Here is a 25,365-nt window from a genome sequence, read left to right on the forward strand (position 1 = left end):
CTTTTCAGGTGTGGAGATCGGCTAGGGGAGGGAGGAGTGGATGCACTCGGCTGGCTTTATAGACAAAGGGGGCTGGGCTCCCGGGCTCGCTCAGGCCTCCAGAAGGTCAACCGGACCGGGGATCCAGCTCCCAGCTCCGGTCTGGCCCCGCCCCGCCCCACCTGGCGTCTCCCGGCCCCGCCCCGCCACTCCTAGCCCTGCCCCTGCGCTAGTCTCGCGCACTTTCAAAGTGCGCGAGCTCGGCCGAGACCCGGGACCGACGGTTGGCCGGGCGAAGCCATTTGTTACGCTACGTGGGGGGAGCTAGCAGCCTACGCCTCCATATTTTTGTCAACTTTTAGCCTTTCAGGCTCAGGTGCTGGTTTTACTGTCGCCTTTAAGTCCGTTCTGTTTGCTCAGCCTCCCGGAAGGGAGCCGTGCCGCTCTGGGGAGAAGGTCGTTGTGCCTCGGTGCGGCGTCCTTCCCCTCCCGACGGGGAGCCGGTGGGAGAGGACGACGGCCGGCGGGGGGAGGAGGCGGCCCTAGCGCCATTTTGTGGGAGCGAAGCGGTAGCTGGGCTGCTCCTGGAACCGTCGCTGCTTCGGGTTCCCTGTCGGGCTTCCTAGCAGCGGCCTCACGGGTGAGTCGCGGCCGCTTCTCACCGAGGACGCCCTGGGGGTCTCGGCCTCCGCACGCCGCGGCCCGAGGCGGACGCAGCGGCTTCCGCCCCCGCCCCGGGAAGGGAGTCGTGGGGCCGGGTCCGCCTGGTCCTGCCCGAGCGGGCTCGCGCGGGCGCGACGTTAGGGGCCTGGCGCTGGGTGGCAGCCGGCGCCGAAGCCGGGACGCTGGGCCTGCGGTGCCGTGCAGCCCGGGGCGGAGCTTCCGGGCCCTGGCAGGGCTCTGTGCTTTCGGCGCTTCGCACGCCGGGGGACGCCGCCAGCCTGGGCCCTGTGCCCCTGCGTCTGGTCCTCGGGCCGCGCCGAAAAACCCCTCCCTCGGCCGCCACGCGCTGGCTTGTGGGAGGTGGCGGCCCGCGTCGCGAAGGACCTGTTGTCGCTGTCCTCGCCCGAGTGTGGGGAGCCCCCGGAAGTCCCACAGTGAGGAACAGGGAGGAACTTTTCTTCCTGCTCTCTTCACCTGGCTCGCTGCTGCTATTTCTCAAGACACAGCTTCTGCATCTGGTTCTTAGGGACATCAGCTTTCATTCCCACACACGTCTCAGCCCCCAGGATGATTATTTACTTCTTTCTGGCAGCGTATATCAGGGTCGTAATAAATAACTGTTTGGTGTCCTCTCCGGATGTTCCCCCGCCCCCAGTAACCACCTTGCCATCTGCGACTGTTTTCAGTTGAGCATCTGATGCCTAGTAGGCACGCGGCAAGTGTTTATAGCAGGACTGAAATCGCCAGGCATCGTGTTTTGTTAGGAGTCACTGGCCTTGCCTTTGCCTCGTTTCGGTGGTAACCCGCACGTGTAAGAGCCCAAACAGCAGAGATGTCCCCGGAACGTGGACGTGGTGGTGGTGGTAACCAGGTGATGATAAGGAAACAATTACTCTGACTCGAGTGTGGGTCATTAATGGTTCTTTTTCCTTTAAGAAAACTAAGAGAAGATGTCTGAATATATTCGGGTAACCGAAGATGAGAACGACGAGCCCATTGAAATACCCTCAGAAGACGACGGGACCGTGCTGCTGTCCACGGTGACAGCCCAGTTTCCAGGGGCCTGTGGGCTGCGCTACAGGAATCCAGTGTCTCAGTGTATGAGAGGCGTCCGGTTGGTGGAAGGAATTCTGCACGCCCCCGAAGCCGGCTGGGGAAATCTGGTATATGTTGTCAACTATCCCAAAGGTTCGTTGCCGTTTGGCTTTGCAACGCTCAAGCGTTTGTTTCTCATTCTAAGTCCGATCATGGCCTCGTTTCACGGCGAAACGTCTCCTATAACCCAAGTATTTCTCTAAACGTTACTGTTAGCTGCTAGTCCTAATTAGTGAAAATTGGAAATACAGAATTTTTTTGAGAGAAGACTATGTATTATGTGAACAGATGCTGCCAAGTTAATGCCAAATTTAAGGAACCGCTGAGAATGCTTTGCAGTAATCAGCCTCTTATAAATAGATTCTTTTCAGGTGCCCTGATGTTTTGCTTTGGTTTTTGGTCCTTGCAGGCTTCCATGAGTCATTCAGTTAATCTGATGTTTTTGCCCCTTAAATCGATTGCTGTAACCCAAATCTGAATTAGTGCAACTATAATTTGGGGTTTTGGTCTTATTCTCACTGCCCCTTATCACTGATGTTCTAAATCTAAAAAAAGGAAATATGAAGGAATGGTGCCAAGGAAGTAGGTACATTTCAGCAGAAGGAATTTGCTGTAGTTGATCTCTTTTGTTAAAACGCGATACCAACAAAGTATCATTTTTGATTAGTATGCAAGACTTTGACTTCCACTTTGAGAACATTTTTAACAGCAACTTGGGGTTTTTTTTGTTTTTTGTTTTTCGTATGCTGTTTTTCGAGCCATTGGCTATAGATTAATATTTACCCAAATGTAAAATGTCACGTAAGGGCACCTGGGTGGCTCAATTGGTTAAGTTCTTGATTTTGGCTCAGGTCATGATATTGCAGTTCTCAAGATCGAGCCTCGTGTAGGGCTCTGCGCAGACAGTGAGGAGCCTGCTTGAGATATGCCCTCCCGCCCTCTCCCCTCCCCATGCTCGCTCTCAAAAGAAACAAACATTAAAAAATAAAATGCCATTTAGATGATAACGTGTCAGTACAGGTTCATCGGTTGTAACAAATGTCCCATACTGGTTTGGGGGGTTATTGATAATGGGGAGAAGCTATCCATGTGTGAAGGAAAAGGGGGTGGGAAGTCTCTGCCATCCTTCCAATTTTGCTGGGAACCTGAAGCTGCTCTAACAAATAGTCTTTCTGAAAATCTCACTTAGTTCCTTTCCTCTTCTGAATACTGAGGATTTTTGTTTGCTTTAATGTCAGTTTATTTTTGAGAGAGCAAGAGCGAGAGTGGGGGAGAGGCAGAGAGGGAGACACAATCCCAGAAGCAGGCTCCAAGCTGTCAGCACAGAGCCTGACAACATGTGGCTCTAACTCACAAACTGAGAGCATGACCTGAGCCAAAGTCAGACGCCTAACCGACTGAGCCGCCCAGGTGCCCCCCAAATACTGGTCTTGAAAAATAACCTAAGATTTTGGTTTCTGTTACAAAATCAATGTGAGTTCACTGTTGAAAGATTATAAAAGAAAGAAAAAGAAAATTGAAATTACCCTTAAAATCCACAGCTGGAGATAAAAGTTGATTGTGTTTTGGTCCGTAACTTTTAACTGATAGGCATTAAGGTAAGCAGATATGTTTAGTAGGCATAAAGATATTACAGCACTGTTTTTTAACCTGTTTTTTTTTTTTCCTTCTTAATGTGTTCTAAAGTCCAAAATGAAGTAGAATTAGTTTTGTTTTGATGTGCCTTTTGAGAGGAGAGAACAAACCATGGTAATCTTGAGATCCTGCAAAACCAGAGGTGGGAGGGAGTCCCTGCATTCGCACCAGAAAAGCCCTTCAGCCACTTATTCAGTCCCTCCTTCTGTCTTGGAGAGCTGATGTCACTCCTTGCCAAAAGTTTTCAGTGTCTTATTGTTCTTAGAATCTTTTTGCTTGCCGTTGTTAGGTGTAGGAGTTAATATGTCCTAAGAAGTGTTAAATGGGGAGTTCACTGAGAGATTTCTGCTCATTTTGTTCAGATAACAAAAGAAAAATGGACGAGACGGATGCTTCTTCAGCAGTGAAAGTGAAAAGAGCGGTCCAGAAAACATCTGATTTAATAGTGTTGGGTCTCCCGTGGAAAACGACTGAACAGGATCTAAAAGAATATTTTAGTACCTTTGGAGAGGTTCTTATGGTTCAGGTGAACTTTGATTTCATTTGACAGTTTTTCTTCTCCAGTGAATTCTTTTCCCCGAATTCCTGCAGTTTAGTGACACTGCCCTTCATGTTCAGCAGATAGTATCTTTAACATTTGTTACATGTATGCATAGGGGATGCCGAAATGGTTCGGGTGCCTGGCGGGGTTAGTTGGTGGAGTGTGTGACTCTTGATGTCAAGCCCCGTGTTGGGTCTAGAGCTCACTTAAAAAATTTGGGTTATACTCTTTCCCTTTATGCATATATTCTATATTAACTTAGATTGTTGGGAGATTTAAAAAAAAAACAACTTTTTTTTTTTTAAGTTTATTTACTTTGAGAAGAGAGCATGAGTAGGGGAGGGAAAGAGAGGGAGAGAGAACCTCACGCAGGTGTGGACCCTGATGCAGGGGTTAAACTCAGGACCCTGAGATCATGATCTAAACTGAAATCAAAAGCCAGGCAACCAATTGAGCCACCCTGGGTCCCTAAAAAAAACACCTATTTTTTTTTTTAAAAGGGGGAGCCACCTGGCTGGCTCAGTTGGAGGAGCGTGCAGCTCTTGATTTCCATGTCGTGAGTTCAAGTCCCATGTTGGGTGTAGAGATTACTAAAATAAATAACTTTTAAAGAAAGATAAAAACACTTATTTCCTGTTTTTTCCAATTTAAGAATGTAAACATTAGAGGGGTGCCTAGGTGACTTAGTTGGTTAGGCATCTGACTTCAGCTCAGGTCATGATTTCACTGTTCGTGAGTTTGAGCCCTGCATCGTTCTCTCGCTGTCAGGACAGAGCTGGCTTCAAATCCTCTGTCTCCCTCTCTCTCTCTCTGCCCCTCTCCCACTCTCTGTGCAGGCACGTGTTTTCTCTCTTCCTCTCTCTCTCTCTCAAAAATAAGTAGTTTAAAAAAAATGTAAATGTTAGATCTAATTTATCTTTGCATTGTAAACCAAGTTGTTAAAATTCTGTTTCATAACATGATTATTAACATGATCTGGATTCAACATTTACTCTCCTGTTGTTTTTACTTCAAGAATAACTTGGTTTAAATTTTAATTAAGCAACTCCATCCGAGTGAAGCCATTCAAATTAACCAAGGAACTCTGATTTGGGAGTGTGTGAGTGTGTGAGATTTTAGTAAATTTCAGTGATTTTTTTTTTTCCCCCTAGGTCAAGAAAGATCTTAAAACTGGTCATTCAAAGGGGTTTGGTTTTGTTCGTTTTACGGAATATGAAACCCAGGTGAAAGTAATGTCACAGCGACATATGATAGACGGACGATGGTGTGACTGTAAACTTCCTAATTCTAAGGTACTTTACTCTTTTTTCCTCTGCTTTGGGAATTTTGCTTTGGGAATTTCCTCTGCCTTGGGAATTTTTGTCAAATTTTGACAAAACTCCGTTAGAAGACACTGTAGAAAAATAGTAAATGTACTTGGAAAAGGTAGGGGCGGGTATATTCCTGAAACATTTTGTCTCGTTAAAGCCTTAGGACCTTAATGCATGGTGAATGTTTTATGTTTGTTTGAAATACTTAGTTTATTACCTCTCTTACTAAAACTTCGTTCATTTTATTCTTTTTTTTTTGTTATTTCTGGTGAGTGAACAGTTTCTTACGTGGTTACGTGTTAAAGCACAAAGACAGTGAGAACACATTAATCTTGTCACGAAGGCCTAATTTAATTTGTTCCTAGCAAGCAAGACTTATTTGGAGAGTTACCATCTTTGCCAGGGCGTTCCTCAGTCATTGACTTTCCTTAATCCAAATAAACCTTCTTGAACTTGAAACCTTAAGACTTCGGAGGCACCTAGCCGGCTCAGTCCGTAGAGCGTGCAACTCTGGATCTTCGGGTTGTGCATCTGGGCCTCGTGTTGGGTGTAGCGATTACTTAAAAATAAAATCTTTAAAAAATAAAATGTTACTCTTCGCTGAAGCATTAAAGAGAAGTGCTAATACAGAAGAATGTATCTCCTTTTTAATGACTAATCGCATATAAGAGGCAGATCGCTGTCGTTACATCCTCTATCATAATGCTCTTTCATAGCTCATAAAACATTTCTCATGTTTTTCTTTCCTTTCGATTTGACCAGCAAAGCCCAGATGAGCCTTTGAGAAGCAGGAAGGTGTTCGTTGGGCGCTGTACAGAGGACATGACCGCCGATGAGCTGCAGCAGTTTTTTTGCCAGTATGGAGAAGTGGTAGACGTCTTCATTCCCAAACCGTTCAGGGCTTTTGCCTTCGTTACGTTTGCAGACGATCAGGTACTTTTCTCTTTAATGATAGTCCTCTGACTGGGTAATTTGTCGCGAAGATTTCCCATCCCGCTGATTGCCGTCCTCAGCTGAGCTTTCTCACCTTGTAAGCTTTGGGATATGTATGGGTCTAGATAGTCGTCATAAACCCTTTAGGTATTTTTTCAGGATGTGGCACTTAAGTGGGAGTGTTTTCTATCTTTTGAAAATAAGCTGAAAAAGTCCGTGCTGCTGTTACTACAGCTAAAGTCCATTTTACGGGTTTAAATGAAATGAGCTTATTTTTCCTCCCGCGTAGACACTGGCTTGAAATCTAAGTTTGATTGCTACTCTGGTGCATGAGTCAATGGTTTAATTTCCTTTATTTACATCCCCTATTTCTTATAGGTTGCCCAGTCTCTTTGTGGAGAGGACTTGATCATTAAAGGAATCAGCGTCCATATATCCAATGCTGAACCTAAGCACAATAGCAATAGACAGTTAGAAAGAAGTGGAAGATTTGGTGGTAATCCAGGTGGCTTTGGGAATCAGGGTGGTTTTGGTAACAGTCGAGGGGGTGGAGCTGGTTTGGGAAACAATCAAGGTAGTAATATGGGTGGGGGGATGAACTTTGGCGCTTTTAGCATTAATCCGGCAATGATGGCGGCTGCCCAGGCGGCACTGCAGAGCAGCTGGGGCATGATGGGCATGTTAGCCAGTCAGCAGAACCAGTCAGGCCCATCGGGTAATAACCAAAGCCAAGGCAACATGCAGAGGGAGCCAAATCAGGCCTTTGGTTCTGGAAATAACTCCTATAGTGGTTCTAATTCAGGTGCAGCGATCGGTTGGGGATCCGCATCAAATGCAGGGTCAGGCAGCGGTTTTAATGGAGGCTTTGGCTCAAGCATGGATTCTAAATCTTCTGGCTGGGGAATGTAGACGGTGGGGTTGGTATAGACTGGTGGGAATTCAAATTTTTCTAAACACATGGTAAGTATATTGTAAAATACATATGTACTGAGAATTTTCAGAATTGGTCTGTTCAGTGTGGAGTATATTCAGCAGTATTTTTGACATTTTTCTTTAGAAAAAGAGGAAAAGCTAAAGGAATTTTATAAGTTTTGTTACATAAAGGGTTGAAATATTGAGTGTTTGAAAGTGAACTGCTGTTTGCCTGATTGGTTAAAAAAAAAAACAAAAAACAAAAAACCCAACACACTACAATTGATATCAAAAGGTTTCTCCTGTAATATTTTATCCCTGGACTTGTCAAGTGAATTCTTTGCATGTTCAAAATGGAAACCATTGATTAGAACTACATTCTTTTCTCCTTGTTTTAATTTGAACCCCACCATATGAATTTTTTTCCGTAGGAAAATCTCCTTTTTTGGAGATCATGGTGTCACAGTGTTTGGTTCTTTTGTTTTCGTTTTTGTTTTTTTTAACACTTGTCTCCCTTCATATGCAAAAGTACAATATGAAGCCTTCATTTAATCTCTGCAGTTCATCTCATTTCAAATGTTTATGGAAGAAGCACTTCATTGAAAGTAGTGCTGTAAATATTCTGCCATAGGAATACTTCCGTCTACATGCTCTCTCATTCAAGACTTCGTCATCACACTGCACAGGCTGCGTCTTTGACGGTGGGTGTCCCATTTTTATCCGCTACTCTTTATTTCATGGAGTCGTATCAACGCTATGAACGCAAGGCTGTGATATGGAACCAGAAGGCTGTTTGAACTTTTGAAACCTTGTGTGGGATTGATGGTGGTGCCGAGGCATGAAAGGCTAGTATGAGCGAGGAAAGGAGAGAGCGCGTGCAGAGACTTGGTGGTGCATAATGGATATTTTTTAACTTGGCGAGATGTGTCTCTCAATCCTGTGGCTTTGGTGCGAGAGTGTGCAGAGAGCAATGATAGCAAATAACGTACGAATGTTTTTGCATTCAAAGGACATCCACATCTGTTGGAAGACTTTAAGTGAGTTTTGTTCTTAGATAACCCCGTTAGTTGGATGTGTTAAGTGAAACGATACTTGTATTTCCCCTCCCCTTTTGTCAACTGCTGTGAATGCTGTATGGTGTGTGTTCTCTTCTGTTCCTGATCTGTAAGTGTGGTCCTGTGAACTGAAGCTGGTGGGTTGAGAACATGGACTGAGCTTGTGGTGTGCTTTGCAGGAGTACTGGGAAGCAGAGTTCACCAGTGAGCTCGGGGTGTCGCCACGAAGGGTGGAAGTTCTAATGTCTGTCAGCTACCCATAAGAATGCTGTTTGATGCAGTTCTGTGTCCTGTGCTTGGATGCTTTTTATAAGAGTTGTCAATGTTGGAAATTCTTAAATAAAACTGATTTAAATAATATGTGTCTTTGTTTTGCAGCCCTGAATGCAAAGAATTCATAGCAGTTAATTCCCCTTTTTTGACCCTTTTGAGATGGAACTTTCATAAAGTTTCTTGGCAGTAGTTTATTTTGCTTCAAATAAACTTATTTGAAAAGTTGTCTCAAGTCAAATGGATTCATCACCTGTCATGCATTGACACCTGATACCCAGACTTAATTGCTATTTGTTCTTGCATTGTCCAAAGTGAAAAGTTTTTTTTTTTTCTTTTTAAACCTAGTTTTTAATAAGTCTGGGTGACCGCACCTAAAATGGTAAGCAGTACCCTCCAGTTTTTTTATTAGCGCCTCTGTGCATTTGGGTGATGTTCTATTTACATGGCCTGTATAAATCTCCATTGGGAATCATGCCTTCTAAAAATATTCTTATTTGGGGGGAGTGGGAAAAACAACGTTGATTATTTTCAAATGCTTTGTAGCAAAGCATAGCAGTTGGAAAGGAGGGCATTTCAGCACCTTTCTAGTTTGGGATTTGAAAAGTGGAATTAATTGCAGTAGGGATAAAGTAGAAGAAACCACAAATTTATCTTGTGCCTGAAATCCATTACAAAGCCTGATAGCTTTAAGAACTAGCAGGGTGGGATGTCTGTCTGAAAGTGTTAAGGGAAATGGGCTTTGTCCTCCACAGGTGGGGGAATAGAGTAACGTTGAGTGAAATCGTTTACAGAAAACTCAGATTAGACTCTCACGGCGCATTGTGCAGTATGTAAAAGCAATAATCTATGATTCTCTGTTGTACTTTTTATGTAACTGCTGTGAGAGTTGAGCTTGTTTTCTGATGGAAGAATGGTAACATTTTTGTGTCGGTAGTTTACCTGATGCCCTTATCTAATTAGATGATGGTAACTAGGTTTGTCATTTTTCAAGTTACGTGTTTTAAGCTTTTAGAAATGAAGTCGTCCTTTAGACTTGTGATCGCCACGTTGTTTCGTTACTCAGTTTCCTCTGTAAAAGGATCTTGCATTGTTTTAATTTTTTTCTGCATCTCAATTGCATGATTTCCAAACCCTGTACCATCTGAATTTTGCATTTTAGCCCTTGCACTGTTACTCAGCAGCAGTAACATGGTAACACTTAAAATGGTATTCGGGGACCTCCAAAGACTAAACTGACAAGCCTTCAAGGAGCCCAGGGGTAAGTTCACTTGTCAATGGCATGGTTTTAATCCCTTACTTGACTTGTTGTGAATCTAGTTTCCGGTCTTAGAAGGCTTTCAATGTGCAGCAGCCTTCTGTTAACAATGTTTGTGGTACTAGTAGCTGTGGGTATTTAATTCTACCCTTAAAGTTAAAAAAAAAGAAAGAAAAAAATGAAGTCTAGAAGTAAAACTATTTGGCAAAGATTTGTTTTTAAAATTAAAAGTCTTATTTGGTCATCTCAATGCATTCATTCTTAAAACTTTTTTGAACCAGTTGAATAAAAAATTTGTTGCCACCACAGTTTAGTGTCTGGAGTCTTACTGGAAAAATTCAATTTCTTTTTTATATGTGACAAAGGTGATGGAAAGTTACTTTGGAAAAGTCTCAAGAAGTTCCCCTTTAATATGCATAAGAGGAATCAGGCAGAAACTCAAAATGAATTTTTACATGAGTGGTAAATATTTGGCTAGAATGAAACTCTTTGTTAAATGTTAGCTATTAAAACTTTAAGGAGGAATAGCCAGCCGAAATAACCTGAGGTCTTTAAGGTTAGCTGAGCTTAAAGTGTGTCCTTAGGGAAAGTATCTTAACCGCTTGATAATTCCAAAGATGTATGTGATAATTGGAATAATTTGTTGTTGAGTGCCAGGAGAGTAGCTCTTCATTGTGTATGAGTTCTATACTCCGCTCTTGTGATTTGTGATCTGTTGTTTTAAGTATGCCCAAGGATTTTCGTGTTCATTGTGAAAATTAAAAAAAACAACTACAGACTTATCTGTGCTATCGCCACTTAGCTCTGATGTCGTATTTCTTCTTAAGGAATTGCCACGTTTGATTCAGCTGTCTTCTGAATTTGAACATTATTTAGGTTATTATTTCCAAGTGCCGGGAACATCCTCACAGCTGAATTAAATTCTTAGCGTTGGCGTTACTAGGTCAAAGACTGCGTGCTTTCGGGACTTTTCGGATACCTTGCCAAGTTGTCCTTTAGAAAAACCTGTGTTGTCTTTGACAATGTGAAATAGTGCTGTTCTGTGTTTTTCTTGTCTGCCAGTTGGATAAGTGAAAAATTACCTCTCACCAGTTGATGGCATTGGTTTTGCACATGGGAATCAGTCAGTACCTAACCTGAAGTATTGATGTTTCCATTTTATCTACAAAATCACGATTCAAGGTTATCCCTGAACCAGTACTGCTGTAATATATAAAGCTCTGTTAGAGATCAAGAACAAGTCCCCAGACAATGGAAGAGTTGTCAGAGAACATGAACGGGCAGTTTATAGAAATGCAGATATCTGCTGCAGATACTGGACTTTGTGAGTCATGAAATGCAGATTTAACTGGTGGTTTCCTGTGGGATTGGCACAGGTGATCTCACTTGCCTGTGTCCCCTCGAATCCAGCAGGAAGCGGTGAGAAGCCCCAAGGGAGGGGCACCTGTGGTGGCCTTCTTCCCCGCAGTTTGCTTTTGGTTTTGGCGGTAGGGCAGTAACTGCCATGTTAATGTCTCTCGGGTCACGTTGCTGCTACGGTCTTTTAAAGGGGTTTCTAAAAATAAAGAATCCTTTTCTGATCGAAGACGCAACGAATTAAAAGTTATTAATTATGTTCTTGATCCAGGGAATATAGTTAACAACGTTTGTGTAGACCCCATACTGGTTTGCTTCCCCACAATTCATGGAACCCCAGGACACTATTCCTCCCACAAACCATGTCTGTGTCTCGTTATCTAGAAACACTAGTGCCCCTCCACTGTCCCCTTTGCAGCTGTCCTTGCCCCCGCCTTCTAAGCCAGCGCAAAGCATGTTTTCTGTCACCCTTCCCCCTGGATAGGGCTGCTTTTCGTACGCAGCGGCACATTTCTGATGATCGACAGTTGGAATGTCAACAAACATTAGACTTCTGGCAAGAAAACCCCTTTGGGTTAATCCCCATCCAGACACGGTTCCAATGTCATTTGTCCTCATGAAGGATTCGGCTTCTTTTCGTGGCAAACAGATAGGCAGGATGTTGCTATTGATTACAACTCTGTTCTTCAACTTAATCAGTGCTATGTCGTTATCAAAGCCGGCATCGTGACTATAGCCTTCGTGTATAAAAATGGCCTCGGCCCGGGCTTGTGTATAATGAGCTGACAGTCTCTTCAGGACACCCATTCTGATCTCTAAGGAGGCGGCATCTTCTTTTTGCTCATATACAGCGTGAGCAGCTGTGAGGATCCAGTTGTCCTGTAGGAGTGCGCCTGCTGCCGTAGTTCGACCTAGTAATAGGACTTGCCAGGGAAAATCGCCAGGCTTTGCGTTCTGCCCTCCGTATATACGCCCTCTTACGGTGCGAGTTGATAGTCCACAAACTGGGGAAAGAAGCAGACACATAGAGCCTTTACAGAAACCCAGTGGTGGTTTTTTCCATAATCATCCCCACTTTGGAATTGTATCTATTTAATATCATCCAAAAATATCATCGGGTGAATTGGTGGGTGTCCACCCACACAGGCAAGTGAGACTGCTTTAAAACGGCACAGTTCGAACCTGAGGAAACCTTTTGGTATTAGCATTGGCTCCTCAGAAAATGAGGTGTATGAAAATTAGCTTTTATTTTATTTTATTTTTTTTTTAATTTTTTTAACGATTATTTATTTTTGAGACAGAGAGAGACAGAGCATGAACGGGGGAGGGTCAGAGAGAGAGGGAGACACAGAATCTGAAACAGGCTCCAGGCTCTGAGCTGTCAGCACAGAGCCCGACGCGGGGCTCGAACTCACGGACCGCGAGATCATGACCTGAGCCGAAGTCGGACGCTTAACCGACTGAGCCACCCAGGCGCCCCTGAAAATTAGCTTTTAGAAACTAATTTGTTTTGCTGAAATAATTTGGCCTACACGATAGGGAGTATTAATAGGGCAGACAGGAATTGTCTGGGCTGATGTACTGGGGTGATGTGATTACAAGTCCAGTGAGAGGAAATAACCTTTTCATTGCTTCTGTTTTCCTGCTTGTAAAATGGGGTATTTACCCTGTAGTTCTGGGAAAGCAGGAACTAAGGTCACTGTTGCAGGATTTGCAAAATCACTTTCGCCTTTGAACATTGAAACGTTTTGCAAATCAGAATGTTGGCAGTTGTAGCCAGGAACCTTCAGGTTCGGAAATTACTATTTTAGTCTAGTTGGTTCTTCCAAACTAAATTTCCCTGTGTGTATTGCTAACTAAATACACTCATTAATGTAGCAAATATGTCTCCTGTTGTGGCAGAATACTTGCACTAAAACGTACAAATGTTGTGTCAGCTGAGATGTAGTTTTTTTAAGAAAACTAATTTAAGCCAGATAACGCAGGAGTAATGAATACATTATTACCTTTCTGATTTTTTTTTTTTTAATCGCTGTACTCAACTACATCTTCAGAGCCAATTCTGGCAAAAAAAAAATTTTGGGGGGGGTACTGTTTAAAAGGCAGATTGCATTAATGTTTAAAAACTAGATGTCGTTGAAAACAGTTGCTTAGGGAAATGAGTTATTAGCTTTGGGTTTTAATAGTTTTACAGAGAAGAAAAAGTTAACTCCACAGCAGGACTTGTGTTTATAAATGAAAATGGTTCAAGATAATTCTGAAAATGGTTTAATTTTTTACGCTCGCCTAGTTGTGAAGTCAAAAATAATCCAATGACCGACGTGCAGTCGGCACCTCGCAGCCCCTCCGCATGGAAAGGGGAGAGTGAGAACGTATTATCTGGAAATAATAACTTGGTGTAAGAGCCAAGTGCTGAGGTTCCGTTTCTGCCCAACACCAGCTAGAGCTCGCTCGCCTCCCGCCCAGCTGTACTTTCCATCAGTTACGTGTCTCTTGTGTAAATGTATCCATTACCAGGCTCACAGACCGGGAGCGATTTTTCTCCTTTGGAGCTCGTCCAGAATCCATCAGCCCCACACACATATTTACCTGCAAATCATTGGAAAAGCAAAAATGTTTAACTGCACGGAGAAGGTGGTTGTCATTTGCTTGAATAGCCCCTTGAAGAATGTTGATTCTGGAGCATCATCGGGAAAGAGAGGTGTCTGAATAACCATTTTACATGATTTCATAAATAGGAGGTCTCTGCATTAACCATGTTTGCTTGCAAAGTGGAAACCTTTTAGATGTGTAACTTGAATATGTATCAAGATCTCAAGTGCTTAATGATAAGGTTTTGACTTGTTAAATTAAACCATTTGGAATATATTGTGTGTTTGTAGTAGTCATTTACTAGATAAGATCTGTTTTCAGATTCTCGCAAATTGACATTAAAGTCACTTGAGCTGTAATACTTCACTTAGCGGGTGGGAGTAGTGCCTTTTAATCTTCCCTGCAGCCTTGGCCAAAAATGTTGGCTGAAGTTTATCTTCGGATCCTGGGGGTTTAGGTTCCAAATCACTCACCCCCAACTTGGAGCAGTTTGCTTACCATCCTCCGATCTCATCGTGTAGAAGATCTCGTCACAGCGGTATTGAATCTCCGCCTTGTATGTGGTCACTTCAGGACCTGTGACGTACCGCACTTGGCCGTTGGCTAGGTCTTCCGGCGGGCCGCAGTCCACAACTGGTCAAGGGAGAGGGAGGAGTCAGGTCGCACTAACCTGATTCGTGTCCAGCGCTGACCGCGAAAGGCCAGACGGGCAGGTGGCCGTGCTGCCGGGCGCTGTAGCCCGAAGCTCCCCCTGTGTGGGAACAACGCCGACCTCCTTCCCTGAAAATGGAGAGGTCGGCCTTACTGTGATCGTAGAGCATCGCCTTCCTCCCGTTCCGACCCGAACGGCTGGATTGCGGTGAGGCCCCTGGGGTGGGAGCGCACGGTGCTCTCCAGAAGGAAGGGGTTTGAAGCCACCTGGGACTCCTTCGTGCCCGTGCCCTAACTTCTGACGGAAAGTTCTGGGGCAAAAGGGCCTCAGGGAAGGAAGAACGGGGCACTGCCCACGCGTCCCTGGAGAGCAGTATTCCGTTTGCAGTTTGGCCCTGAGAGTCAACAGTGCGACGGGGGACTTGGTTTGTGCTAAGGCTCCTTGTCCCAAATTAACTTTTTAGGAGATCTGGAAGCCCTAGTACCTTGAATTTGCATTAGAATGTTCACCCGTTAGGACTCGAGTGTGAACGATCTACCCAGGTTCGGGGATGAAGTGATAGCAGGCCAGAAGCCCTGCTTCACGCAAGGAGGTCGAAAACCCGACACTCGATGTTCTTTCTCCGAATATTCAGAGCTTACACTGAGATGGCAACCTAATAGCCGTGAGCCTGGTTCTGTGCCGAGTGCTGCTCTGATTCTCCGCAGAGAGGTGCCCACGGCTACCTGGCTTCATTAAAGTGGCCGCGCTGGGGTTCGGACCGGACTCCCAGCTCCCAACGCTCCCGTGGTGCCGGCTCTCCTGCTTTGGAACTAAGCATTGGTAGTCTCGGTGGTGGGGCCGAAGCCATGAAGTGAAAGTGTTTCAATTGCCTGTGGACTCTGTGGGAACCCTTGCACAAAGTACGCACAAATACATTTACAGGGGCGCTACCCACAGCAGTGGATGTATTCGGAAAGACCTGAGGACAGCACACACGCCGTGGCGGGGGGGCCACGCAGCCACTAACGAGGGCGTGATTCTCCTGACCCTTGGGTGGACGTGGAAAGAGAGCCCGACAACACGGGGGAATCCGTGCGATCAGACCGAGTCTCCTTTTGCTTGAAGAGTGTGGACTGGCGAGATACGTTAGGATACACACGCAGCACGGGAGCTAAAGCACGTGAAGGCACGGACCTCCAAACTCGCAGGGGTAGTTGGGGGCAAAAGAGGCTCTCGCTGTAGGTGTCTGTAAACTTAGTTTTTCGACTTAACTTGCATTTTATCGTTGGGAAAACAACTTACGATGTGATTCTTAACTCGCAGGCTGGTAAGGACACCCTCGCTCCAGTCTGGTGTGTATGTGTCCACGCAGTGACCCCCGTCCCTACAATATGGTGGCCTGTACCTGTGCACACGTGTGAGAGCGTGTGTGACCGCGGGCGTGTTCTAACAGCGGGATCGCGGGCCTTAAAGTGCCATTTTCTCTTTCCCATCCCGCACGGAGATTTCATACTTGGAAAAAAACAGTTTTAAAGATTACGCTCGTCCAAAGGCGATACTTTTCCTAGTGGCTTGGTTCCCGTTTAACCTGTAAGAGCGCCCGGAGAGGCCGGCGAGGAGGAGCAGGTTTGGAACCCGGTCCCCGAGAAGCGGACCATTTCAGAAGAGACCGGAAGCAGGCACGGGCGGCACAAGCCGCGCGGGGATCTGGGGTCCCGGGGCCTTACTGCTGCACTGCGGCGTCGGCTTGTCCCAGGATCCGTCTTTCTGGCACACGGCAGCAAATGACTTGAGGGGCAGACGACCCTAAAGAAGAAGCCGGAAAGGGTTGCGTTACTCGTTTGTATCGGGACCCCACTCCCCGAAGCTCCGCTCCCGCAGCAGTGCCTGGGTGGGGGGGTGGGGGGGGGTCAGGGGGTGCCGCACCCACGTGACCGGCCACACCCCCGACTCTGCCTCGGTGCCCATGCGCGCTGGCGGCCGACAGCTCTGCCCGTTGTGTCGCCGATGCCGCAGACCTCTCCCTAAGAGAGGTGTTGGCGCTGCAGGGATCAAATGGTGACCTCTGCGGCAACTGCGGAACACTTTTCGCTCTCCACTGCAGTCCGGGAACACAACACGTCCAGTGCCTGCCGCTTTTTCACCAGTTCTTTACATAAAGGGCCAAAGGGCGGTGGCCAAACTTTGGGGAAGGCCAGCCGGCTCCCGCGTGGAGCGAATGTGCGCGGAGTTTTCTAGCCTTGTGGCCATCAGCTGGGGGGGGGGGGGGGGGGGACAGTTACTAAAAATACTTTCCTAGGCCTCGCCTGTGCGTTCTCAGTGATTGCTAGAATGGTTTGCAGAGAACGTGTCTGACTTACTGAAACGTTATTTTAAAGTTGGAAGTGAAAGATCACTTGGGCAGAGCAGAAGAAGCCTTTATGCTTTCAAGGAAGCAGGAGGGTTTGTTGTTCGTTCTTTTTCCCTTCCACCTCCCCCCCCCTCCGCCCCCCCCCCCCCCCCCAGCCACCCCCCAGCAGAAACTGAAGAGGTTTGCAGTCCAAGGAGCTGCGGGCCAAGACCCTGGCCGGGAACTTTGCAAGGTGGGAAAAGTGCCGGGTTTTGTTTTGCTTCGTTTTGGACTCACTCCTCCGCAGGACTGGACTGAATAGCTAGCTATCGTTTCCCTGTTATTACTTTGTACCGCTGGGATTCAGTGACAATTTTGAAGAACATAAAGAGGACGTGTTAATCTCTTACCTGTGCCCCTGAAGCAACACAGTAAGCATTTTTAAAAAAAATTATCCTCCCTCACCCTTCACAGAGGTCACTATTTATAACTTTGCAGAATGTACCCTTTCCTAGTGCCGTTTAATCTTTGGTGCGCCCGGGGCTTGTGGCACGGAAAGGTCGTCACGTGACCGGGGGCAGGGCCTAATTTAATGCCAGGTGGCAGCCCGGGCCCCTCAAGCTGCCTTATAGGATGTGAACAGGGAAAAAATCCCTTTTAATCACCAGCTTCGGAGAAGAAAAGGGCTTCTTCTTTTCTTTCTTTCTTTTTTTTAAAGTTTATTTTGCTTATTTTGAGAGAGAGGGTGGGAGGGGCAGAGACAGAGAGGGAGAGAGAGAAACCCAAGCATGCTCAGCATGGAGCCCGCTGTGGGGCTCAAACCCAGAAACCGTGAGATCACCGCCTGAACCGAAATCAACAAGCCGGGGCTTAACTGACTGAGCCGCCCCAGGTGCCCCTTAGAGCTTTTTGCATAAAGAACGAAAGAATTCTCCATAGACCTCTCTCTTCTGGGCCAGCTTATCTCTTTGAATGTTAGTGGCTAATCGTGGGCCGAAGAAAGCCCCGTGCTGACCACAGCTAGTTTTCCACTTGCACCCATCTGCCGCCACGAATATGTAGCCACGTAAAAACCGGTCATGATCCCGCTGCGCTTGGAGCTCTGTGCTCACTTACCTGCAGGAGCTCGTACCCAGTCTCGCAGAAGACGGCGAAGCGGTCTTTCAGGACGTACTGGGCTTGCACAGGCGCGAGGCGGCCATTAGGTGGAGCCACCGGACCAGGGCAAGGCCGAGCTGCGCGGGGTGGGGGGGGGGGGGGTGTTGGAAACCGGGTTTAGGGTTTTGATGCGGCCTCTCGAAGGCCAGTCTGAATGCAGCCATTTCCAGGTCTTGATTTTATAGCCGGAACACTTAACACACAGAGAGAGCTCGCCACAAGTGGGGCAGACCGCTTCCGAGTTCAAACCAGAGGCCAGATGACCCTGTGGGGCGCGTATTGCACCGATCGGGATTAGTAGCCGCGCCTGGGCCTCCCGGAAAGCGGCGTTGCCGAGCCGGGCACCCGGGGGGGCGTCTGCTCTGCCCCCGGGGACCTTACAGTCCCTGCCGCAAACCAAGAGAGAGTGTCGCTTGGAGGAAAAGAGCTAGACCCGCATTCGCAGCAATTACTCTTAGCCTCTCTGGGCCTCCGATTCCTCTGGGGGTCGTGAGGGCCGGATGTAAAGGCCAGTGCCTTGCTGAGCGCTGGGCCAGAGTGGGTGCGGGTGACCGCCCACAACAGCCCGGAGACACCTGGGGTTCCGATCCCCACCGGCGCTCAGGGAGCCTGTGCTTCCCCCTCGCCAGCACGTGCTCACAGCGCTCAGGCCCCCGGGGACACTGCCTTCCACTCCGGCCCCCAAACCCCAGCCTGGTGTCACCCTCCGCTTCCCCTCTGCCACGCCAGTGGTTTGCTAAGTCCCCCCAGCAGCGGGTCTCCGTGCCCTGGGGTGGCTCTCAGTCCCCTGCTGTCCCAGAGCCCTGCCCACCAGCGCCCCCTGCCCACCCCACCCCCACCCCTTCCCTGTCTCCAGGGACAGCCCTGGTGGCTGCCCTGCACCCAGGCCAGAGCCCTGCTCCGCTCAGCCTTGGCCCTTCACCCACCAGCCCGGCAAACCTGACTCCCCCTTTGAGTTGCTCTGAAAGCAGCACTTCCGTTGAAGATGTGTTATTACTCTGACCTACAGGAGAATGAATGAACCGGGGACAAACGAATCGGTCTCCTAGTTCCGGCCTCCCTCCTCCCAACCAGTCTCGCCCCTTCCCACATTTCTAACGGAGGTGGCCCAAGGGTCAATCTTTTCTAATCCAGTTTCCTCGTTTAAAAAATGACTCCAATCCCCATAATCCCAATTATCACTTCCTCTGAGCCACACCCTGTGCTCAGCGCCTTCCCTGCATCAGCCCAGGAAGGAACACCTTTCGAAGGAGACATTGTGCTTAATTGGGACGACTGGGACATTACGGCTCAGAAAAGTTACGTGAGAGGTTCGGTGTCACATAGCCAGGCAACAGGTTCGTGCCTGGACACACACCTAGGCAGCCTGACATCAAAGCCTGCACTCTGATTTCCTGGATGGGTGGGTGGGTGGAGAGAAGGATGGATGGATGGATGGATGGATGGATAGAAAGATGGATGGATGGATGGATGGATGGATAGAAAGATGGATGGATGGATGGATGGATGGATAGAAAGATGGATGGATGGATGGATGGATGGATAGAAAGATGGATGGATGGATGGATGGATGGATAGAAAGATGGATGGATGGATAGAAAGATGGATGGATGGAAGGCAGGCAGGCACTAAGGATGGAGGGAAGGAGGGAGACATACTCTTTCCCCTAAGAGAAGGTGATCTTGCCTGGGACAATCCTTTCTTTTCTTTTGCTTATAACTGTCTTGCCCCCTCTTTCTTCCTAGGAAAACCCTCCATGTTTGCACGCCCCCCTTCAGAGCTCCCCTCCACTTGGTAGATGGGATGCTGCCCAAATCATGCATCATTTAATGAAACCAATTAGATCTTCACATTCACTCAGTGGGATCTTGTTTTCTGGTTTTGATGGCTGGACGTGAGGGGTGGTGCAATAGGGCACCCCAAAATATGACTCTTTAGCATAAGGATTGTTTTGAGCTGGTTATTTCCAGACATTGCAGACACAGGAGAGGCTCTGAGAACAGAGTCGAAGTTTTGCTTTTGTCAGGGACCTTTAGGTTGACAAAAGACACGTCCATTTTGTAAGCGTGTCCCCCTCTCTGCCCTAGAAGAAGGATGAATACGTCACTAGAAAACTCATCACCGGAGAAGGCAGGGTCTTAAATCTGAATTACGGACCTTACTTTCATTCACCATACTTCTCCTGGTCATGTCACCTGCCCGTAACTGGCTCCCCGCCCCCCTCTCTTTTGTCTTTAGCTGAACATGGTAATCGAAGCCTGAGTTCTAAGTCCCCATTCTCCCCTGGGTAATCTCCCACGTGTGCATGAGACGTACTTCTTAACAAACTTGTCTGATTTTCTCTTGTTAATCTGTCTTTTGGTCCCAGCTAAGAATTTAGGAGGGAATTATTTTTTCCTCTCTTACAGAGGAAGGAGGGCTGGTTGGGTGGATGGAAGAGGGAGGGACAGGAGGAGGGGTGAGGAGAGGGATGGACACGTGGGCGGATGGCATTTCCTCTTGGGGTACCATTGTCTCTCACAGGCCATCCCCCCCCCCCCAAGCCTGCTTTGTCTTCTGGTGGAATTTGGGACATACTATCCCAAACTACAGCACCTTGGCATGTTGAATATCTTCTTAAACTGAAGGAGTTTGAGAAAACAGAAACAGGGAGATCCCTCAGACCTCTGCTCCCCGGCCCTTTGTCATTGTCACAGTCAGAAGACCCTCATGTACTGCCATGTGACAGGTGCCCTCCTTGTGCCAGGAGGGAAGGAGCATCCTTATCTCTAAAGACAAAGGGAGCCAAGAAGGATCCAAATAAACAGGCCTTCGCTGAGTCCTCCTCCCGGCACCCCACCCCCCACCGCGTCTACGACACTGACCTTAACGTGTCATTTTTTCCCCCGTGACCATCCATCCACCTTTCTGCAAACCCGGCACAAAAGTACACAGGCCTGTTTCTTTGGGTCTTTCTTTCCTTATGACGTCTCCCCTGTAGAACTTACGTGAAATAAATCCGGACGTGTTTCTCCTGTTGATCTGTCTTTATCAGTTTACTTTTCAGACCCAGCCAGGGACCCTAAGAGGGTCGAGGAAAACTTTTTCTCCCCCTGCACTTCCCAGGCCCAGCTAGGAAAAGTCCCATCCCGTGTGGCTCCTTGACTCTCCCGAAACAGCTTCCTGCTGGGATCTGAGACCCACTGGCCCTCACCTGTGCTGGTGTAGTGGATCTTCCAGCCCGTGTGGTCCCCCGACTGATCCGTGACAAAGGTGACGGTCACCGCGTTGCTTTTTGTTTCAATCCTGCTGGGCAACGTCGTCCCGCAAAATGGGCCATACTCCTCTTTGTCTGTTTGAATCTGAAGGCAGAAAGGGCCCTGTCACCTCAGGACCCGCCAGAGCCAGATGAGCTCCACATCCCGGGAACCTGACCTTGAGGGAGTCGTAGGGGCACAGGGCTTCAGGGTGCGTCTCCACGTCGAAGGACCCCACGAAGTCCAGGATGATGCTGAACCCCTCCTCCAGGTGGATGCCGTAGGAGCAACTGGACAGTTTGGGGTACGGCTGCGGGTATTCAGGGCTGCTGAGCACCCCCGACCGGCCGGTGAAGACCTGACCCGAACACAGGGCTGAGAGAGGGGGTGTTCCTGTGAGCCGGGCCGCAGGCAGCCTGGCTCCGCCCCGTCCGGCTGTCCTCACTGCGGTTCGGCCCGGGGGCCCCGCGCAGGCCCGCCCCACAGACACCTCCTCAGACCGAACACCCCGCCCCAGTGGTGAAGGGACAATCTGGAGTTTCTCGGGCTTCCTGGCTTTGGCTGAAACAGGTGACACCCGGATGTACATCCTCCAGGCCCTACTCACACCCCTGGGGCTCCTGGGCCAGAGTCACAACCCCGGGGGGGGGGGGGGGTGGGTAAAGAAGTGAGCGAGGTCACCGGCGGGGTTGGGGGGGGACAGAGGGCGGTGGAGACGGGGGGGGGGGGTGAGGGATCCCTTCCTTATCTACCCCTGACCCCAGCAACTCCCAAGTTCATCCACCACGGGGCTCCCGCCCGCACCCGGCCCGGAGCAGTCCAGCCTTCCCTGGTTCCCCACGGGGAACAGCGGGGCCTTCTCTTGTCCACTTCCCCTCCCACCCTGGGCCTGGGCTCTGCCCCAGGGGTTGGTTGAGGCAAGTTCAAGTTCACACTGATCAAGCGTGTCTGGTGCCCTTTCCCCACTGGGCCAGCTGATTGTGCACTTGCTGAGGGAGCGTCTATACCAGCCATGGGAGGTGTCCGACCACCCCTGCCCCAGGCTGTAGACAGGGGGTGTGGGCATTCGAGCCGGGAGATTTCCAGAACTGAGGAGTCCCAGCACGGCCTTCCTTGCTCTGTGTGGCTGCTCCCCAGGGGCAGAGGGAACAGCCCCTGGGTGTGGGGGACCAGACCCCCCATCAACACAATCTTGCCGGGCCTCTCTGCTCGGGGTCAGGCTCCCCCAGCCCAGCACACGTGGGACAGGAGCCATCCTCTGAACAGGAGCTGGTCTCAGGATGCTCCCAGCTCAGCCCCTGGGGACCTAGTGGGGCGTAGAGAGAGCTCGGTTTCCCTGTGTGAACTCAGGCCAGCCCTCGCCCCTCTCTGGGCCTCAGTGCCCCATCTTCCAAATGGATTGGAGGCTGCTGAGTAAGCCTTTCTAGCAAAGAGGCCCGTGGCCCGTGGAGGGGACTCCCACTGACCGAGGTGCCTCCAGGCCTTGATGAGGGTAGGGAGAGAGGGGAGGCGGCCAGGGTGCACACCACGGCCCTCTCCCCACAGGGCCCCCCAAGAGACACGAAGCAGAAGGTAGAGGTGGAGGCAGGTTTATTGTTAGGTCCGGGGATGGGGCGGTCGGGGGGGCTGCAGCAATCTCGGCCCGACCCAGACCGGAGCCGGAGGTGAGGCTAGGGGCTCTGCTCTGGAAGAGAGAACAGAGAGACAGGGAGAGACACTGGGAGAGAGACACTGAGCAGGGGGAGGCGGGGTCAGCACTGAGGCTGGGGGCCGCCCTCTCCCCAGGACACCCCCGGGTTTCCTGCCGTCTGGCCACCTGGCGCCTGGCAGGAGTTCAGAGGGGGCGGGCAGCAGAGGCCGAAGGGGCTGGCCTGCTGGGAACCAGCCGCTTTGAGCACGCCCTGTCCACACTGGGAAGTTTTGTGCAGGGAAGCTTGTGTGAGCCAGGCCCGCGTCCCCCACTCTTCCCATCTGGGGGCCCAGGGCGGCTGAATGGGGGCGGGGGGTGCCTGGAGCCCAGACGGGATACACGGTGGGGGCCTAACACATGCGATTTACGGGAACGGGCTCAGGACCGATGGCCAAGCCGAGGGCAGAGGGAATGTGAGTGGATGGGACACACGGCAGGAGGGGACAGAAGATCAAAGGTGGGCCGGCGGCCTGCCAGGAGAAGTGCCCAGTGGGCCAAGGCCAGGGGTCCCTCCGGAGCCCTGGACAGAGCGGCTATGGCCTTGAGGAGCTGGCTGTATCCTGGGCCAAGGTGGGGGCTGGGCTGGGCGCCGTGTCCGCCCCGCCCCCACGGCCACAGCTCACCTGAGCAGGTGCGCTTGTTGCGGTGGAGAATGTAGCCCGCGCGGCAGGAGCAGTAGAAGCCACCCAGGTGGTTGTGGCAGTGGTGGTCGCAAGGAGGCGCCTCTCCTGGGGGCACCTGGCACTCGTCGATGTCTGGGGGAGGAGCGGGCCAGGCGGGTGGTCAGAGGGAAGGAGAGGAGGCCGATCTGGGGCCTCGCAGCTGAGCCGAGAGGAGTCTCCTCATGTCCCAAAGAGGCTGGTGCCCGGCCAAGCATGTTCTAGGCCCAGGGGCACCGTAACGTCCCCGGGACGCTTGGAGGTAGAGGTCAGCACCACCTTCTCCAAACCAGGGACAGGTGAAGCGTCCTGCTCCGAGTCACCCAGCTAGCGGGTGATCGGTCGAACCCACCGAGCAGATTCCGCCAAACCCCGCTGCACCCTCCTGAGGAGCACAGAGAGGTTGAGCCACTTGCCCAAGGTCACACAGCGGGCCCCCCCACCCCGGAGCCGCCGTGTGAAATCAAGGGTCAGGCTCGAGGCCCACGCACAAGTACAGTGTGCCGGGCCGTCCGTTCTCGGCGGGGTAAGTGGGCTCCCTGGCCCTTGCACCACAGGGGGGGCTGTGGGCATGTCCCTGGCTCCGCCCCGTCAGGCTCAGTCGGAGGGCGGAAGGCATGGCTGTGACCGATATTTGCACCGGGGATGGTGTCGGACTGGGCTGCGGACTTCTCTCCCGCTGGCTTGGCAGGAATCCAGCCTCGGGGAGGTGAGGCTGAAGGGAGAGCTAGCCTGGCCCAAGACAGAGTCGCCCCCGGCCCGCAGATGGGCCCTCCCCCGCCCCCACCTCCTCTCGGCTCACCCTCTGCCGCATAGAAGGCCTCAAAGCCCGTGAAGGGCTTCTCGTTGGAGTAGTCGGAGTGGAAGGTGACATCCAGGCTGGAGGCCGGCGAGTAGAAAGTGTCGTTGCCGGGGGCCCGCTCCGTGTCTGTGCTCTCCTGCCCGCACAGCGTGGCCAGCACCTTGGTCCCTGAGCTCAGCTGTAGGGTCGGGGTCACAGGGAGGGAGGGCAAGACGCAAGGCCCGCCGTCCCTCCTTCCCTCCCTCGGAGGCCAGACCCCGCTCCCACGTGTCCCTGCCCAGCCCCCCCCCCCGCGGGGCCCCTTCGTCGGGAGCCCCCAGCCCCCGAGAGGGTCCGGGTCACCCCCCGCTCCGTCGGCACCTTGACAAAGTCATACTCGCAGAGGTAGGAGAGCTCCAGGTGGAAATGGGTGAAGTAGAGGCCCAGGCGGTAGCCGGGGGGAGCCCTCAGGGTCCAGCGCTGGTCCTGGTTGTTGCCATACTCCCCGGGGAAGCCAGGAGATGCCAGGCGCCCGAACACGGGCTCGGGCCACTGCGGGCCCTGGGGTGCGGCTGCCGAGCCCCACAGCAGGCCCAGGAAGATCAGCAGCAGCCTGAGGGCGGCGGCACGGGGGTGGGTGAGGGCCCGGAGGCCTGTCCTCACCCCTCGCCCCTGCGGGGGAGGCTGGTGGAGGGCGGGGGGGGCGCAGTGGTCCACTCACCTCATCGTGCACCCATCCAGCTGACCAGGCCGTATCTGGAGCCTCATGGTCTCACCTTTGATCTGTTTGTCCAGTGCCCAGCCCTGCCCCCAGCCTCCCTGACCCTGGGATTCTGGGAATTGACCCCGTGACTCCTGCTTGCCCCGGCTTTCCGGCAGGGAGGACAGGACGCTCCAGGAGCCAGGAATTGCACCTGGATGACAGATGGCCCCGGAATGAATCTTGGCTCCGTCCCTCACCCTTAACTTCCTCCTAAGGCCGGAGGGGGGCCTCCGTGACGACGATGGCTTCTGGACGGAGGTGGGGGATGCATTTATGTTTGCTCCCTCCTGAAACCCTATGCAAGATGGGAGAGAGAGGTTTCTTAAATGTCTTTTATTTTTGAGAGAGAGAGACCGCAAGTGAGGGAAGGGCAGAGAGAGAGGGGGTGGGTAGAGGATCCGAAGCGGGCTCCCACAGGGACAGCAGAGAGCAGCCCAATGTGGGGCTCAGACGCACTAATGGTGAGATCGTGACCTGAGCTGAAGTCAGACGCTCAACTGGCTGAGCCACCCAGGC

The 25,365-nt window shown here is 50.5% G+C and overlaps 2 protein-coding genes across 13 annotated transcripts; one reads left to right on the plus strand and one right to left on the minus strand.

Moving 5' to 3' along the window:
* The first annotated feature begins 280 nt into the window (after positions 1 to 280).
* On the plus strand, positions 281 to 13,875 carry LOC102966136 (TAR DNA binding protein). 11 transcript variants are annotated; one of them, XM_042995589.1, is made up of 9 exons: positions 281 to 619; positions 1,579 to 1,830; positions 3,735 to 3,898; positions 5,065 to 5,205; positions 5,986 to 6,156; positions 6,535 to 6,661; positions 7,700 to 7,769; positions 8,742 to 8,775; positions 9,556 to 12,308. In XM_042995589.1, the coding sequence occupies exons 2-7, from the start codon at positions 1,593 to 1,595 to the stop codon at positions 7,765 to 7,767; spliced, it is 909 nt and encodes a 302-aa protein (XP_042851523.1). In that variant the 5' UTR covers positions 281 to 619; positions 1,579 to 1,592; the 3' UTR covers positions 7,768 to 7,769; positions 8,742 to 8,775; positions 9,556 to 12,308. The 11 variants fall into 11 exon arrangements, 8 of the variants coding, with proteins under 8 accessions (XP_042851523.1, XP_042851524.1, XP_042851525.1 ...); XR_006220966.1 differs by adding an exon at positions 13,525 to 13,875 and having other exon boundaries at positions 6,535 to 7,769; positions 8,742 to 9,654; XM_042995590.1 differs by lacking the exon at positions 8,742 to 8,775.
* On the minus strand, positions 11,248 to 24,951 carry MASP2 (MBL associated serine protease 2). 2 transcript variants are annotated; one of them, XM_042995598.1, is made up of 11 exons: positions 24,808 to 24,951; positions 24,468 to 24,699; positions 24,108 to 24,285; positions 23,270 to 23,401; positions 21,135 to 21,331; positions 20,914 to 21,061; positions 17,679 to 17,797; positions 15,961 to 16,039; positions 14,098 to 14,232; positions 13,522 to 13,596; positions 11,248 to 12,011 (listed from the first exon to the last, which is right to left on the minus strand). In XM_042995598.1, the coding sequence occupies exons 1-11, from the start codon at positions 24,852 to 24,854 to the stop codon at positions 11,248 to 11,250; spliced, it is 2,106 nt and encodes a 701-aa protein (XP_042851532.1). In that variant the 5' UTR covers positions 24,855 to 24,951. The 2 variants fall into 2 exon arrangements, with proteins under 2 accessions (XP_042851532.1, XP_042851530.1); XM_042995596.1 differs by lacking the exons at positions 11,248 to 12,011; positions 13,522 to 13,596; positions 14,098 to 14,232; ... (2 more) ...; positions 20,914 to 21,061; positions 21,135 to 21,331 and adding an exon at positions 22,540 to 22,640 and having other exon boundaries at positions 24,808 to 24,932.
* Between the last annotated feature and the right edge of the window lie 414 nt (positions 24,952 to 25,365).

This window comes from Panthera tigris, chromosome C1 (genome assembly GCF_018350195.1).
Source record: "Panthera tigris isolate Pti1 chromosome C1, P.tigris_Pti1_mat1.1, whole genome shotgun sequence".
Classification (NCBI taxonomy): Eukaryota; Metazoa; Chordata; class Mammalia; order Carnivora; family Felidae; genus Panthera; species Panthera tigris.